General features: G+C 53.6%; 2 protein-coding genes across 2 annotated transcripts; one reads left to right on the top strand and one right to left on the bottom strand.

Moving 5' to 3' along the window:
• The first annotated feature begins 2,542 nt into the window (after positions 1–2,542).
• VGF (VGF nerve growth factor inducible) lies at positions 2,543–5,316 on the top strand. Its single transcript, XM_049904253.1, has 2 exons — positions 2,543–2,748; positions 3,246–5,316. Exon 2 carries the CDS (start codon positions 3,266–3,268, stop codon positions 5,120–5,122), a length of 1,857 nt encoding a protein of 618 aa, XP_049760210.1. The 5' UTR covers positions 2,543–2,748; positions 3,246–3,265; the 3' UTR covers positions 5,123–5,316.
• A 1,638-nt stretch (positions 5,317–6,954) lies between these two features.
• Positions 6,955–13,205, bottom strand: AP1S1 (adaptor related protein complex 1 subunit sigma 1). Its single transcript, XM_049904255.1, has 5 exons — positions 13,118–13,205; positions 10,908–11,086; positions 10,185–10,293; positions 9,006–9,143; positions 6,955–7,727 (listed from the first exon to the last, which is right to left on the bottom strand). The coding sequence occupies exons 1-5, from the start codon at positions 13,118–13,120 to the stop codon at positions 7,680–7,682; spliced, it is 477 nt and encodes a 158-aa protein (XP_049760212.1). The 5' UTR covers positions 13,121–13,205; the 3' UTR covers positions 6,955–7,679.
• Between the last annotated feature and the right edge of the window lie 3,830 nt (positions 13,206–17,035).

The raw sequence follows: 17,035 nt of genomic DNA, 5'->3' as shown, positions 1-17,035 counted from the left end.
GACACACATCAAGGGAGGAACACAGACATATACACACATCCATACTCACACACATTAAGGATGCACCAACCCAAGCACACTTTTCAGACACACTAGCAGATGCTAAGAACTGAGTGTACTCAAAAACTCCTAGCTACACGAGTATACAGGCACTCAGAAGGGACAAGAACACAAACACACTTACACCCAGACACCTAGAAACAGGCAAAAACAGAGTCACACAAATTGGAGAAAATGATCACATATTTCATTTGGAAATACCACCAGCCCCATCCACTCTTGATCTAATTAAATACACAATTGCCCCCCCATTCCCTTTCTCTTTCCCCTGCATCTTTTAATCTCTGTATACACAAAACACATGCACATGCATGTATATGCACACTCAGGTGCGTGTGCACCCACACAAACGCACTGGCGTACATGGTTTCCTTAGGTACCTGTCTCTCCTCATCTCTCATTTGGTCTCTGTCTCTTAGCTCCATCAGCCTCTCAGTCTGCCCTCCTGACTCCCTCCCTGCTTCCTTCTCTCTTGGATGGCTTCCCCTCCCCCTCTCCAGATGTCTGAGCCATCTCTCTGATTCATCCTCCTCAGGAAGGTAACGTGACCCCCTCCCCATTCCACCAGGCTCTCAGTCACCAGGCTGGGAAGGTGAAGGGGAGATGGGGAGGGGGGAGAAAGGAGAGCTGGGAGGGAGAAAGGGGGGGCCTGCAGAGTCATGTGTGGGGGTGTGAGGCACTGCCGCAGGGTCTCCTGCCCCCTCCTCTCTCTCCTTTCTTTGGCTTCACCACAGTCATCTTGGTTCTCAGATATTTTTCCCCTCCTTTAGCCTGTTCCCTCTACCTGTTTCAGATTGCTTCCTCCTCCCCTGCCCTCATCCTTCTCATTCCTCTCTCTCCTCTCCTCCCCACCTCTTTCCCCGCAGAGCTGATGGGCTTTCTTCTGGGAAAGTCCAGCCACTGATGGAAGCGAGAAGCCACTGCTGGCTTAGAGGGAAAGCACGTGAGAGAGAGAGAAGTGGATGAGATAGACAGGAAGAGATGGTGGGGGGGACCGAGTCTAAAGTGTCCCTGAGCCCCTGACAGCCTTGGGCTTGGTTTCCTGAGTCTCAGGGCGTTGGTGCCCTGTGTGTGCCCACAAGCACCCTTGTGTCCGCAATTCTTGTGTGCCTGGTGTGTGTCATTGTCACTCCCCCCCTCCCTGCCCACGCCCCCGCACCGCTCTCTGTTTTCACCGCAGCCCCCTCCAGCCTCCTTCCCTCCCCTTCACTCCTGCAGTGGCTGCTCTCCTTGCTTACCTCTCCCCTCCTCTGCCCCCTCCCCATTTCCGTCCCCCCCACCCCCGCCCACGGCTGGTCTCCCTTCACCGGACCTGGCTCGCTGATGGATTCTCTTTGCGCAATCTGTGCGTCATCGCCCCCCGCCCCCCACCCCCGGAACCTCTAGCTGTCCAAGCCCCCAGCCCCAACCCCTCTGGCAGGAGATACGGACGAAGGGTCTGGTGGCAGAGAAGGGCGATCTCTGACGTTGCAGCCCCCACCCCCCGTGTTCAAACCTTCCCTTTAAGCAGTGGGGAGAGCTGGAGTTGAGTCACTCCCCCCACCTGCGCAACCCCCTCCCCACCTGATCTGTTCTCGCCCTCCAAACGTCCTTCGGGGGGGGGAAGCGGCGGGAGGGAAGGAAGCAGGAGGAGGGTGGGGAGAGGTGGGCTGAAAAAGGGGCACAGCGGGGGCGCCAACAGACGCGGCAGTCAGCCGGACAGAGGGACAGACACCTTTTTCTTCAGACACGCACCTGCAGTGAATAGACACGACTCAAAGGCACACAAATCCTCAGTCTTCCCCCCCTCCCCCGACTCAGACCCTTTCCGATGGGGATTACCAAAACCGCAAGATCCACCCATCCGCCCCGGCACCCCGCACCGCAGATCCGAGGACAGCACCCGCAGGCGCGCAGATCCATCCCTTCTCGGGTTTACGCCGTCCTTGGGCGTGTTCCCCAAGGACCACGCGGTTAGGAGTTAGGCAGCTGGGTCCCCTTCCGGGCTTTCGAGCCTTTATCTTCCCCCTCCCCAGTGAAGATCTCCGACTGATGCCCTGTCAGTCGCTGGCAGTGCCGGGTTCCTATTCTGCTCAGCGGTGCTGGCTCTGGAAGCTGCAAGTTGCTCTGTAACCCACCCTTCCCGCCTTCCAGGGCCTCTGCATCCACCCTTCCATTCATTCTCCCATTCATTCATTCATCCTTTTCTCCTCGTCCTTCCTTCATTCATTCATAGCCCCCTGCCCCGCCCGCCTCGGCATTTCATTCATTCATTCATTCATTCATTCATTTCCCCGGCGCTTGGCTAGCGCACGCCCCTCAAGCCGGGGGCCCCAACGCGCAGGCGCCGGCCTAAAAAGGAGCGCACTCTCCAATCGCTGGGGGCCCTCCCGCCTCACGGCGCCCGCCCGCTACCCCATGAATGAACATTGACGTCAGTGGGGCGGGGCGCGCCCACGTGACTCCGCGCGCTCCCCTTTATAAGGCAGCTTCGGCACGGGCGCTGTCCAGCGTGCTGAAGCCGGAGCTAGCGAGCCGCTCGGAGCCGCACGGACCCAGCTGAGCCCAGCCCACTGGACGTCAGACTTCGACCGTTGCTCCTACTCCATCCACCCACCGTCCGGAGCCAAGGCGGGCACGTCCCGATCTTCCCCTGTCCCTACCCCACCCCGAGCCTCCTCTCCATCTCCAGCGTCGTGACACCAGCTGGTAAATACTCCGCTGTCCGTCTGTCAAAACCTCGGCAACCGTGGGCATGAGGGAGGGTTCTCTCTCCTCCTGGATGGGGGTATTGAAACACAGCGGGGAGCCCCTGGTAAGGACTCCTGGTAGATGGGGAGTTGCCGTTTTTCTCCTGCTGAAGTCGCCCACGCACCATCCGGGGAGTCCTGTGGGGCGAGAGCAGAGATTTTTTTTCCCCTTGCTGCTAAGTACGTGGGCGCTGGCAGTGAGATGGTTCAGGGAAGGGGGCGAGGAAGAATTCAGAGAGCGAGGGATACGGGCGTTCCTTTCCCATTTACACGACTCTGGAGGTCTGCACAAACTCTTCCTCCTTTGCTTCTGAACGTTCCTCTTCTGGGTAAGGTTGGGGCCAGGAGGGAAGCCCTGGATTTCCCGATTAAAGATGGGGGAAGGGAATGTAGAATTAGAAAGCAGGGAATTCTTACAGAAATCCCCTCTTTCTTTGGCCTTATCCCTTTTTACAGTGTTCGGCAGCCGCTTGGTCATGAAATCTCCCCAGTTGCTGGCTTCCGCCCTCTTCTGCTTCCTTCTATTGATTCAGGGACTGGGGGCAGCGCCCCCGGGGCGCCCTGAGGCACAGTCACCTCCTTTCAGCTCTGACCATAAAGAGTCGGTAGCTGGGGACGCAGTGCCCGGGTTAAAGGATGGCAGCATCCCAGAGGTTCGAGCTGCTCGGAATTCCGAGACGCAGGACCAGGGAGAGCTTTTCCAGGGCGTGGATCCCCGGGCGCTGGCCGCGGTGCTGCTGCAGGCACTCGACCGTCCGGCCTCGCCCCCGGCGCCGGGCGGCTCCCAGCAGGGGCCAGGGGAAGAAGCAGCAGAAGCTCTGGTGACTGAAACCGTGCGCAGCCAGACCCACAGCCTCCCGGCTCCAGAGACCCAAGCGCCCCCGGTCCCGCCTCGCCCCCAGCCTCAGGAGGAGAGTCGTCCCGAGGTGGGCTACCCTTCCGAGGAGCTCGAGGCGCTAGCGTCCCTACTCCAGGAACTGCGAGATTTCAGTCCGAGCAACACCAAGCGCCAGCAAGAGACGGCGGCAGCAGAGACGGAAACCCGCACGCACACGCTGACCCGAGTCAACCTGGAGAGCCCCGGGCCGGAGCGCGTGTGGCGCGCTTCCTGGGGAGAGTTCCAGGCGCGCGTCCCTGAGCGCGCGCCCCTGCCGCCCCCGGCCCCCCCGCAATTTCAGGCGCGGGTGCCCGACAGTGGGTCCCCGTCCGAAAGCCACCAGTTCGGAGAAGGGGTGCCTTCTCCCAAAACACACCCGGACGAGGCATTGGCACCCCTGTCTAAGGCGTACCAAGGCCTGGGAGCCCCCTTTCCCAAGGCGCGCCGGCCAGAGAGCTCGCTTCTGGGCGGCTCTGAGGCGGGAGAGCGCCTTTTACAGCAAGGGCTGGCGCAGGTAGTGGCCGGGCGGCGGCAGGCGGAGGCCACGCGGCAGGCCGCGGCGCAGGAGGAGCGGCTGGCAGACCTCGCCTCCGACTTACTGCTCCAGTATTTGCTGCAGGGCGGGGCCAGGCAGCGCGGCCTTGGGGGTCGGGGGCTGCAGGAGGAGGAGGAGGAGCAACAGAGCCAGAGGGAGGAGGAGGAAGCGGAGCAGGAAAGGCACGGTGGGGAGGAGAGGGAGGAGGAAGAGGATGAGGAGGCGGCGGAGGCGGAGGCAGAGGCGGAGGAGGCAGAGAGGGCGCGGCAGAACGCGCTACTGTTCGCAGAGGAGGAGGACGGTGAAGCCGGAGCCGAGGACAAGCGCTCCCAGGAGGAGACGCCGGGCCACCGGCGGAAGGGGGCTGAAGGGGCAGAGGAGGGCGGGGAGGAGGACGACGACGACGAAGAGATGGATCCGCAGACTATTGATAGCCTCATTGAGCTGTCCACTAAACTACACCTGCCAGCCGACGACGTGGTCAGCATCATCGAGGAGGTGGAAGAGAAGCGGAAGCGGAAGAAGAACGCCCCTCCAGAGCCTGTGCCGCCCCCCCGTGCTGCGCCCGCCCCCACTCACGTCCGCTCCCCGCAGCCCCCGCCCCCTGTCCCCGCGCCCGCTCAAGATGAGCTGCCCGACTGGAACGAGGTGCTCCCGCCCTGGGATCGGGAGGAGGACGAGGTGTTTTCCCCGGGCCCCTATCACCCTTTTCCCAACTACATCCGGCCGCGGACACTGCAGCCACCAGCCGCCTCGCGCCGCCGCCACTATCACCACGCCCTGCCGCCTCCGCGCCACTATCCCGGCCTGGAGGCCCAGGCTCGGCGCGCTCAAGAGGAGGCGGAGGCGGAGGAGCGCCGGCTGCAGGAGCAGGAGGAGCTGGAGAATTACATTGAGCACGTGCTGCTCCGGCGCCCGTGACCCGCCCCGGCCCCGCGGGCCCCCGGCCCGCGCGCCGCAGTTCCCCCTCCGTGTCGCTCCTCTCCCTTCTCGATGTTTGCATGCGCCCCGGCCCCGCCCCTCGGCCGCCTCCCGGCCCCGCTCTCGCCCTTCCTCCTTGGCCTGCGGGCCGAGCCCCGCCCCAGGGCTGTGCCAAGACCTGTCATACCTCTTGGATCCGAAGCCCGATCTCCCAAACTCACTCGTGGTGACCTGGGGCCAGCCCAAGCGGGCGGGCAGGTGGTTTGTGTGAATCTCCTCCCCAGGGGGCCCCGGTCCTCACCTCGTCCCGTCAGGGACTTCCCCGTCCGAAACCGGAAAAAGCAGTTTCAGTTAGTTGTGTGAAGCAGCGTGTCTGTCTCCTTCCTTTGGGCCTCCCACGAACCTCCCCACCCTCTCCAGATCGCTGTGAATTTACCCCTTCTTTTCCTTCTCTGTTGTAAATACCCCTCACGGAGGAAATAGTTTTGCTAAGAAATAAAAGTGACTATTTTATTAGGACTTTGTTCTCGGTTATTCACCCGTCCCCTTGGGCCTGCGGGGTCCTTCACAAGGGGCGGTGAAGGAAGCGCCAACCATGACACCCGTATCCTGCCTCCTACCCCCAACCAAATCAGAGTTCAGGGGTGGATTCACTTTATCCGGTATTTAGGGGGAGCATACAGCTCACCGAAACCCTGATGGCATAGTGGTTAAGTGCTACGGCTGCTAACCAAAGGGTCAGCAGTTCGAATCCGCCAGGCGTTCCTTGGAAACTCTCTATGGGGCAGTTCTACCCTGTCCTATAGGGTTGCTGAGTCGGAATTGACTCGACAGCACTAGGTTTGATTTTTTTTTTTTTTTATACAGCTCACACACATCCAGAAACCCTAAATTCCACTTCCAGCTGAAGGAGGGAGAGCGTTAAAAAGACACCTTTCCCCAGGGCTTGGCAAAGACATGCAGAGCCACCAGGTTGGCTCTTCATTCTGTGACTCTTGAACCACTTGAGCATGTTGGGGTAACTTCCCCACTGCCTCTGGTCCACCTCACCTCCCCTCTCCTTTCACTAATCCCTAAATTCCTTGGTACTATATTCTTGACAGGGAAACCCTCATGGCCTAGCGGTTAAGAGTTATGGCTGCTAACCAAAAGGTCGGCAGTTCAAATCCACCAGGTGCTCCTTGGAAACTCTGTGGGACAATTCTATTCTGTCCTGTAGGGTCACTATGAGTCAGAATTGACTCAACCCCAAGAGGTTTGGTTTTTTGGTATGTATTTCACAAGAAATATGGAGAGGAGGGGTTGGCAGTCAAACATCCTGGTTTTAGCCCCTTCTCAACACTTTCCCAACCTTGGGGGTGAGCTATATCCTTGAACTACTGATTCCTCTCCCACATCTAAACCTGGGTAAATGAAATCCTCCATAACGAAACACCCAAGGCATGAAGCCACTTCCTGAGGAATTGCTCCTTCCCAGTGAAGGTAGTTCAGGGAGCTGGAGGCAGGGTGGCTGGAGAAGCATTGAGCACACAAATCTGTTTGGGGAAGGGTTACCAGATAAAATACATGACACCTGGTTAAGTATGAATTTCAGATAAACAACTAATAAGGTTTTAATATAAGTGTGTTCCAAATATTGCAAGGGACACACTTAAACTAAGAAAAGTATTCATCGTTCATCTGAAATTCAAATTTAACTGGGTGTCTTTTTTTTTTTTTTTTCTTTAACTAAATTTGGCAATCCTTTTGGGGAAAGAGGTGAATAGGCAATGTTGGGTCCTGGCTGATCCCAGCAGTCCTGCCTTCCTCCACAGAGTCCAAGGAAGGCAAAGTCCAGAAATGTTTTTCCTTTTATTTCAGAAGAAATAAGGTCAGACACTTCCCCCAGCCTACCCCCTTAGCTCCTGCCTCACCCAGAACATGGTGGGAGGAGGGACAGGGCCCAGTCTCCCACAAAGTTCTCCCTTCCTCCAACTCTTCCTTCTCTCAAGGTGGCAAGGTTAGAAAAAAATTAACTCTGTTGTTCCTCCACTGGCCCTGGACCCGGTCCCACTACAGCCACACAGAGATGAGGCAGATGAGGGCAAGGGCTTCCCTCTCCCTACTCAGCAGCCTCAGACCCAGGCAGAGAAGCTTGCTGGCTGGCTGGCTGGGGGAAAAGGGTAGAGGTAGGGTACGGGGGCAGGGGAAAGAAAAGAACCCTGCAAACCATTTCCCTTTAACCTGACGTATTTATATATTTACAGTTACAAGGGAGGAGAGGAAGTCTGGAGAAGTTCTTCAAAGGCAGGAAATAAAATCCAAAGAGCACCCCCATCTCGATCACATTTTCCTACCTCCTAGCTCCTTCAGCCTTGGGTGGGAAAAGGGAAAACAGGAGGTAGGGGGCAGAAGGAGGGAATGTTTGAGGGTCCGGAGCCTGCAGCTCACTCCAGAAGAAGGCGAGGCAGCAGAGGGGCGGCTGGGTCCCACCAAGAAAAGGGCCTGGAGAGACGATGAGAAGCAGCCGCTCTCGCCCTGCCTCTCCACCAGCCCCACGTCGAGTCACACACCGGGGCTACGCCAGACCCATCTCCTCTAGCACACTGCGCGGTGACTCGTCCTCCTAAGGCAGAGACAGACACGGTGACGCAGAGACACCAGGAGAGGCAGACAGGGAGGAAGAGAGAGGGGGTAGCCAAGACAACGGCAATCATGAGGAAGGAGTCAGAGTTAGGAAGCAGAGGAGACACAGGGCAGGGAAAAGAAAAGCCAATGTGAGCCTGTGAACCAAGTCTGGATCAGCTGGGAGCCCTTGAGGGGAGCTTGTTGGCCTCCCAGGACCACCCCCAGAGCCAACAATGGCAGGGCAGGGGCCAGGAGTCAGACCACCACCACCCAAAGAACCCAAAGCCAGGAGCTTGGTGAGCAGGGGCTCAGCCTGAGTACCTGAGGGAGGGCAACAGGGGGGCGAAGCTGGGACTGCTTTCTGGGAAATGGAAGGTGGCACATGGTTGGGTCCCCCCTTTTCAGAGTGTGGGGGTAGGGTAAGAGGTTGGCTTCAGGTCCCCGAGGGAAGGTGAACCAGGCTGTAGAGGGATGAGTCATTAGGGTTTGAGAAGAGCACTAATAACAGGGGTGGGCATGTATGCCAGGGCATGTGTGTACGTGTGCGTGTGTGAGAGAGAGAAAGGGGAGAGAGACAGAGACAGAAATGGGGAAGCTGGACCAGTGAGGTGGCAAGTTCAGCTCTGCCTTTCCTCCTGCAGAGAGGCGGCCCCCCTCCCCCACCCCAGCTCTCCCCCTCCTCATAGCCAGCTCAGGCTGACTTGCTTGTCACTGCAGATTCCGGTGACTCATCTCCCTGCACCAAGTCTCAGCCGTGGCAAGCAGAGAGGGGGCAGGCAGTAATGGGGTGTGGGCGAGTGGGGGGCAGAGAGCAGAGAGAACCAGCAGAGCGGGCAGCCTCTACTCCAGCCCCCAAATCCCCACAGCCTTTTGCTCCTAAGAAGCAGAAGCTGTTGAATATGTGTGTGGTAAAAAAAAAAAAATTGGGGAAGAAACCAGGGAATAAAAGAGCTATCTACCACGTATGTGTTCCCTTCTCCAATTTTCTGAGCAACTCTTGAGACCAAAAGAAGTATGGAACAAAAAAGATTTGCCTGGGACAAGGCACCCGGGTCTTGGGAGAATGACAGAACCTGGACTGAGAGGAGAAATGGCACAGGTGGGTTGTCTACCAACCCTGCTTCCCAACCCCTATGGTCAGGGCTTAAGTAGAGGGAAGGGGGAAGGTGCCACAAGGACGAAGGCCACCCTGGTAGTGGCAGCGGGAAGGGGGCAGCCATCACCAGTAGGCAGAGTGTCGGTGCTCTTCCTCCTCCTCACTGTCCCTGGTCCCTACCTCCTGCAGCAGGTCTGCCTGCTCGATAGCCTTCAGTACACTCTTCTTGGAGGTGTCTTGGACATCTCCTCCCATCAAAAACTCATCCAAGATAAAGTAGGCCTTCTCAAAGTTGAAGATGATGTCCAGCTCGCACACCTGAGGAGGAGGGGGAAGACAAGGTTGAGTGACAAGATGTGTTCCCACCCCTACCTCTACCCCAGCCCTCCACTTCTTTTCTTATGACCACTCTTGGGTTCTTGCCCCAGGTCCTAGTCCTCCCAACCCCAGTCCTTAGTAGTTGGTGCTGCTTTTTCTTCTCCTTCGCTTGCCTCTTTCTCCATGATCATGAAATACCAGTTGCCCTAGTCTACCCTCATCTGTGGTTCCTATTGCCTTTCCCAGCCAAAACTGCAATATTGTTCCCACCAGAAGAAGAGGAGATTCTGGACAATTGGGTGGAAGACTTGAGTTCCAGGCAGGGCTGTGCCATTATCCAGCTAGCGGTATATGTCACTTAATGTCTCTGAATCTCAGTTTTCTCATGCAAAAATAGAGATAACAACATCTACTCATAAGACAGAGGAAAGAGCAAACAAGAGAACGACATAAAAGCACTTCATAAATTGTTAAGTGGAGTACAAATTATGGAGTTATTACTATTCCCCATCTATGATTTGAGCCGTCTGTTGATGCCTAAGTTACACCCTAAAACAAAAAACCAGTGCCATCGAGTTGATTCCGACTCATAGCGACCCTATGGGACAGAGTAGAACTGCCCCATAGAGTTTCCAAGGAAAGCCTTTACGCCCTAGATCTGTTAATTCAGAATCTTGGGGTGGGACCTGGGCATCAATATTTTCAAAAAGCTCTCCAGAAGATTCCAACATGTAGTCAAGGTCAGAAACCACTGATAAAAAGTTGAACATAGCCTCTGGCCTTGTGTGAGTAGTCTGAGCTGAGCTGTATGTGGAGATTAAGTGACAGATTCTGGTCCAAACCTTCCCCCCACCCCTTCCCTGCGACTGATTAAGGTACATGGCTAATAGGCTTAAGGCTTAAAAAGGGAGATTAATTATTGTGCTCACTGCTCCAACTTCACCTCTCCCAAGTCTTCCAGGGCAGAAGCTAGAAGGGCCCTGGCATTTGGTAGCAAGGGGAGATTGTTGGGTAAGGAAACAGATGAGTGGAGTGACTTACGCTGCCAAAGTATTTGTCCAGGAGTTCCACGTATCGGTGGATCAGCTCCAGCGTGATGAGCTCGTTGTCCTGGCCCTCGATGGCGCAGCAGAAGTAGAGGCTGGCATATCTGGAGAGAGGGGTACATGAGCCATAGCTGCTGAATTGAAGGCTGCTTCAGGACCCTTTTTTGGGTTCAGGACCCAGGCACTCTGAGCTTAAACCCCCTGTTTCTCCTCATTCCCAGCCCAGTCTGTGCCTCCACTAGACACAGACAGGGTAACTCACTCTGCCTCCTGGTGCTCTCTCACACACATACGCAAAGACACACACTTTTTCTTTCTTGCCCTCTGACCTGTTGTTTGACTCAGCAAAAAATTAGCCAACTAATTCACCTGCTTAAAGAAGGAACTGGATAAGGTACATGTGTCTGCGTGTGTTGGGAAAGTGGGGCAGGATCTATGACTGTTGAGACTACAAGGGATACACACAGTGGACCAAATGGAGCCTCTAGGGACAGAGGTATGTGCTTGACCAAAATCAAGTGGAGAACAAGAGTTTCTTCAAGAGGAGTTTGGCAGGAAGGAAAGCTGGGGTTAATCAGTGACGTCCAGATATGTTCTTAGCTCCCAGTTCTCCCTGACATAAGGGGCCCTTTGTTTACCAGTATCCCCTCTCTTTAACCCATTGCCAAACTCTAATCGAACAGGATCCAGGCAGTTTTGACAGTAGGTGATGTGTCACCTCTTATAGACGACTTTGAGGTCCCTCCACTCCAGGAAGCTGCACATCTTGGGCTTTCGAGCCAGCACAACCTGCATAAGCTCCCGAACCATCTTCTTTCGCTCCTTGTCGGATGTGGCCAGGTACCATTTTTGCAGCCGCAGCTTCCCCTGCCGGCTGAACAGCAGCATAAATCGCATCTGGGGGGGGGGGGTAGGGGGAGCAGAGCTGAGGGTCAGAGGTTTGCTCCTCTGAGCTTCTTCCCTCCACAAACACACAGTCCCAAACTCATCCCGTCTAACTCTTCTCCACTCCAGCTCCTGCTTTCTTAAAAATTCCAGCCCTTTGCTGTCAATGCTGGGTATTCACACCACGTGGTACCTGTCCTTCTGGGGGAAGTCAGAGCTTCTCAGCCTGTCATTTGGGCTCAAGTCCAGACCCTACGAGTTGGGTATGGTGTTGGGTAAATTCCTTTATGACTCTGGGCCTCTATTTCCTTATCTGTAAGATGGAGATCATAAAGTGCCCACCTTACAAAATTTTTAGGAAGGATTAAATGAGTTGGTATTAGCGACAGTGCATGGCACATGGTAAGCATTGTAATGTGTTAAGTACTATAATTATTATCTCCTGACCTCCTGTTTCCTAAAGATAAGTAAAATGCCCAGCATCATGACAAGAAGCCCCTAAAGAGATGCTAAAGAGATGGTTGGTCTCTTCCAAGTTCTTTCTGTCCATCACCACCATGAAATTGGATATTTTGCCCCTCAACAAGCTACCTCTACTCTCCACCCCATCCTAACCATGAGTCCTCTCTGATGTCCCAAACACCCTGCCCTCTGGTGCCAGTCCTATCCTTCTCCTGGCACATAGTATTGGGATCCCAAATTCCACCCTCTTCTCTCTGCAGTCATCCAGATATTTGGCCTCTGATTTCTTAGCATCTCTGCCTTTTAGGGCTGTCTTCTGCTAAGCGCCCACTTCTCAGACCCCGGATGACTAACCTCTCTTTGGGTCCCTGAGTGAGGACACAGCTACCTGGGAATGTTTGTGGCGCACAGAGCAAGCTGGGTGGACTGCAGAGGAGAGCAGAGCCCTCACTACCAGTGCACCTCCAGCTTCCTAGCTCCAGATTCATCTCCTCCTCCCAGCAGCTCTCCTCTCTGTGGACAATACCAGGTCTGGAATCCCTGGGTGTATGGCACCAAACCAAACGAAACCCACTGCCGTTGAGTTGATTCCGACTCAGAGCGACCCTGATAGGACAGAGTAGAACTGCCCCGTAGGGTTTCCAAGGCTGTAAATCTTCACCGAAGCAGACTGCCACATTTTTCTCCCACGGAGCAGCTGGTGGGTTCGAACCGCCGACCTTTCGGTTAGCAGCGGAACACTTAACCACTGAGCGACCAGGGCTCCTTAGCGTATGGCACAGTGGGCTAGAAATCTGAATTCAAGGCCAGGCGAGAACTAGGCTTTTCGGGGGTAGGGAAGAGGAAGTACTGTTACTGTGGCAGGAGGAGAAGAGAGGGGCGCCAGGGAGCGGGGCGCGTCTATGATGGGGGCGGTGGGGCGAGCAGGAAGACGGAAGGCCTGGGTTCCGGAAAAAGAATGGGAAGGGGGGCGGAGAGCGAAAAGCAGCGGCGCCCAGGAGCTCAGAGCCTGGGTCCCTGAGAGCCAAAGCTCCAGCCCCCTTCGCTTCCCCGCCTCACCGCTGCCCCCAGGCGAGCATGGCGATACAGCGAGGCAGGACGTCCCCTCCTCGGACCCGGAAACTCTCCCTCCCACACCCGCTCTCCCCCACCGGCCGCCGCTCCTCTCTGGGCTGCTCGAGAACAGAGGGTCTTGACGACCGGCGGCCCCCAGTCCCTTCCTCCCTCCCTCCACGAGCAGACCCCCGCGCCCCTGTACATCGGGCGACTTCCCGGCGGCAGGGGTCGGCACCCCTCGGACCGAGACCCGGCCACTCCTGGCTCAGTCCGGTCTCGCCGGTGCCGCCGTCCCCACATCAGCCCCCTCTCGCCCAGCAAATGCGCCTCCTCCCCACTCCTCTCGAATGCCATTCCCAGGAATTCCTTCGGAGGCCGCCTCGCCCACCCGCCCAGATACAGGAGGGTCTCTGAGGACGACAGTGAAGAAAGAACGACTCGCACAGAGGGCGGCCCCCAAGGACCCCCTCAGGTGCAGCCCACGCCCCTCAGTTCCCCCCTCCCCTCCCTTTTCGCACAGCCTACCATCCTGCAGCCTCCGGCTCGGCGCGTCCCTCTTCGGCCACCGTAGGCGCCAGCTCTATTCCCGTCTTATCCTTTCTTCTTCTTCCCTCCCTCTCGGCTGAAGCCCCGCCTTGTCCCGCCCAAGTTCGGAGGCCCGGCGCGTTGCCTACTGCGCAGGCGCCAACGCTACGGGGCGCGCGGGAGGGGCTGGAGGCGGACAAGCGGGAGCCATGGCAACCAGGTCCTTGACTTCAGCTTTGAGTAGCTCTGTCGTCATGGTAACAAGGCTGTCTTGTAGGTTGGTTAGAGGATGTGGGAGGAAGACAATGAGTCCTCGCGCTATAGAACCTTGGGGGAAAAAGGCGGGAAAAGGCGTGAGAAATGTATGGGACGACCATTGGCATTTGTGAGGAAGCAAGGAGAACTAATGGAAGGAACGTGGGCAATTGAGACTGAGCAGGGTGGGAACTAGATGTAGGGGGAGAGGAATGATCAGGGAGGCAGGAAGACAAAGATAAAGCTCAAAATTAGTATCCACTGAGAACCTGCTAGGTGCAACATTCTCTTCAAGTAAGAGAAGTGTGAGGAAATGAGGGGAATGATAAAAGAGAAAAGGTGAGGCTCATATTAAAAGAGATATAAGGAAGAGAGAGAAACATGAAGGGAAATTAAGGCTCAAGGGGGAGAATAAAGGGAACCTTAATAAAAAAAATTTTTTTTTAAAAAGATTAGCATGTATCAAAACTAAAAAGGGACAGACGTAACCAGACATATGTGTAAAGATGAGTAGGGTGCAGATTGTAAGATGAGCTTTTTAACTGAGGATGTGTGTGTATATGTGAGTGTGCACACCTGTGCATGTCTGTGTGTGTGTGTTTATGTGGTGGTGAAAAGGGGTGGCTCTGTAAGGATAGCATCACTGCTTTCTGTCAGTTTGTTGGAATTGCAGTGGCTTGTGCATTGCTGTGATGTTGGAAGCTGTGCCACTGGTGTTTCACATACCACCAGGCTTGCCCCTGGTGGAGGTTTCAACAGAACTTCCAGACTGAGACACACTAGGAAGAAAGACCTGGCAATCTACTTCTGAAAATTAGCCAATGAAAACCTTGTGGAGCACAACAGATCATTATCTGACTCGCTTGCTTTGGACACATTATTGGGAGGGGCCAATTGCTTCAGGAGGACATCATGGTGTGTGAGGTGGCGGGCCAGCAAGGGTGAGGGAGACAGTGGGTGAGATGGATTGGCGAAATGGCCACAATGATGGGCTTGAACATGATGGCAATTATGAGGATGATGAAGGACCAGGCAGCATTTTGTTCAGTTGTACGTGAGGTTGCCATGAGTTTGGGTCAACTCAACAGCAGCTATCTATCTTAAGCCTAGGAGAACATTTTAAATTTTGTCATGCTGAAAAATTAATGGGTATTTCTAGATAATTCTTGGCAACAGATGATACTATTATGTTTTAGTAGCAGTTGAAGTAATTGTGGGTAAAGCCTTACATGTCTCCACTTAATTTTTTAATTTTTTTTTTCTGGTTCTTTGTTATGGCGGTTCTGCTCTAGCGACAATGGGGTGGGGCTAATTCATCTGGGATGGAATCTTGTCTCTCACCCTTATTAGATGTATAGCCTCAGGTGAGCCATTTAATCTGTATCCCTCCATCTCTCATTTTAAGAATGAGGGTAGCAATGCCTATCTTACAAGGTTGCTCTTATGATTAGAGATAATATATAGAAAGTTTTTTTTTATCTAGCATATTGTAAACTTGATAATGGTAGCTATTATCATTATTTCCCATTCCCACCTTGTTATGGATTGAATTGTGTCCCCCCAAAATATGTGTTGTGATTCTAACCCCTATACCTGCGGTTATAATCCCATTTGGGAATGGGTTTTCTTTGTTATGTTAATGAGACAGTGTTAGTGTAGGGTGTGTCTTAAATCAATCTCTTTTGAGATATAAAAGAAATTAAACAAGCAAGCAAGCAGAGCTGGGGGAAGATAGATACCACACCACAGGGAGATCTCCAAGGAACCAAAGAACAAGGACCTTCCCCCAGAACCAACAGAGAGAGAAAGCCTTCCTGTAGAGCTGCTGCCCTGAATTTGGACTTCTAGCCTCCTAAATTGTGAGAAAATAAATTTCTGTTTGTTAAAGTCACCCACTTTCGGTATTTCTGTTATAGCAGGAATAGATAAGTAAGACACTCCTCTTTCTTTTGTGTTTTCTTCTTCCTTTCTTTTTCATTTCCCTTTCTCCTCTGCTGATGCGTTAGGCTTGCCAATGGCATAGATGTTGGCTGAAGTATCTTGGTGTTATTTATTAGGTCAAAAGTAACATTAATAAAACAAGTTGTAAGAGTTAGAAAGGGTAGATCGTTATGTGTAAGCAGGACAGAAGGCAAAACAAATAAAAAGAAATGTGCTCATGGGAGAGGGGAGGAGGTTGCAAACAAGGAAGTAAGGAGAAATGAGGTAAAGACAAAGTGGAGAGCTAGGCAACAGCTTGTGCAAATTTGGAAGCTCTAGAGATGTAAACTCCTACATTCCTTAGAAAGCTAACGCTTTCTAGAGTTCCTCATTTTAATGTGGTATGCCTAGCTGCAGAAAAGACTCATGGGAAATTGTTAGAAACAAGGGCTTTGCTCACGTAGAATCATAGAATCCAAGCGGGTGAAACTAGTTAGAAGATGACGACTAGGTTTGTTCATTGTTAGTACACGATGATTGTAGGGGATCTGTAAGTTAGTAGATTCAATACCTTTTGTTCATCCAATAGCTTTTGTCTGCAGATGAGTTCAAACTTGACGCAGTAAGCAGTTGGGAGTCATTACAGTCACCTGAGCTGGGGAATAACTTGGCAAAGACACTTTTAGGAAAATCAGTCTTACAGTAATATGTGGGACAATTTGAAAGGACAAATGGAAGGCTGGAAGACCGTATAGGAGCAGTTTTGGTAATCCAGGCGTGAGAGGAAATGGAAGGATAAATTAGAGAGACACTTGCAGTGGGCCAGTCAACAGAAGTTGATAACTCATCTAAATAGAGAAGAAGGGAGAAGAATCAAAGACGAGCCTGGAGGATTAGTGGTGCCATTTTTATGAACGGAAAAATATGGGAGAGGTGAGATTGTCCTTTATAGGTGGGGATGGAATTTGTATTGTCTCCCCATGACCGTGCTGACACTTCCACATGCCTTCCCTCATCTGGTTATAAGGTGGTTCCTGTGGTGGCTGGAAGGTGGCCCAGATGGCCTCTGAAGCCCTTCCATCTTTATGAGTCTATGATCTGTGTTTCTCTCTCCTGTGATGTTCTCTGCACCTATGTTTGGTCCATTCTTTCATAGTTCCCTGATGAACTCATTTGCAGTGATCTTTGTTTGTTTGTTTGAACTCATACCTTCCTATATACTGTTCCTTTCAGTCCTGAGCATTTGAATACTTTCTGTGGTAGATGTTTGTCATTCTTTTTCATCTCCTAGATTCTAAACCTTTTTTAGATTCTAAAAACCCTGTTTCTAGAGTTTGGAAATCCCCACTTTATGAGTCCAGAGGGAGATAGAACAACCTCCCACTGTAGCATCTGAAAATTTCAGATACTCACTTTCACAGCCTCCTTTGCAGCCACAGCATGGGCGTGTCTGCTGGGCTCTGCCCATCTGTCCATCTCCCAGACTTTGGCCCAGGAGAGAATGAGGTGGGGATGGGGCAATTGACAGGAGAGTGACAGAGGGTCGGAGCATCGAGTCCCTAGGACCGCAGTGGAGTGGCGCCAGTAGCCGTGTCCTGTGTCTAGTGAGGTGTAGGGATGAAGACGAAGGTATGATTCGGGGCACTGTTCCTTGTGTGAGACCTCCAACCTAGTACTCTGGCCCTCCTGGCATTTCCATGAGCTACCCGATTTCTTTTTTCGCTGGAAAAAAAAGGAAATCAT

This window comes from Elephas maximus, chromosome 12, assembly GCF_024166365.1.
Source record: "Elephas maximus indicus isolate mEleMax1 chromosome 12, mEleMax1 primary haplotype, whole genome shotgun sequence".
Lineage (NCBI taxonomy): Eukaryota > Metazoa > Chordata > Mammalia > Proboscidea > Elephantidae > Elephas > Elephas maximus.
Note: the sequence above shows the minus strand (reverse complement) of the source record. Positions and strands in the feature narration are given on the sequence as shown.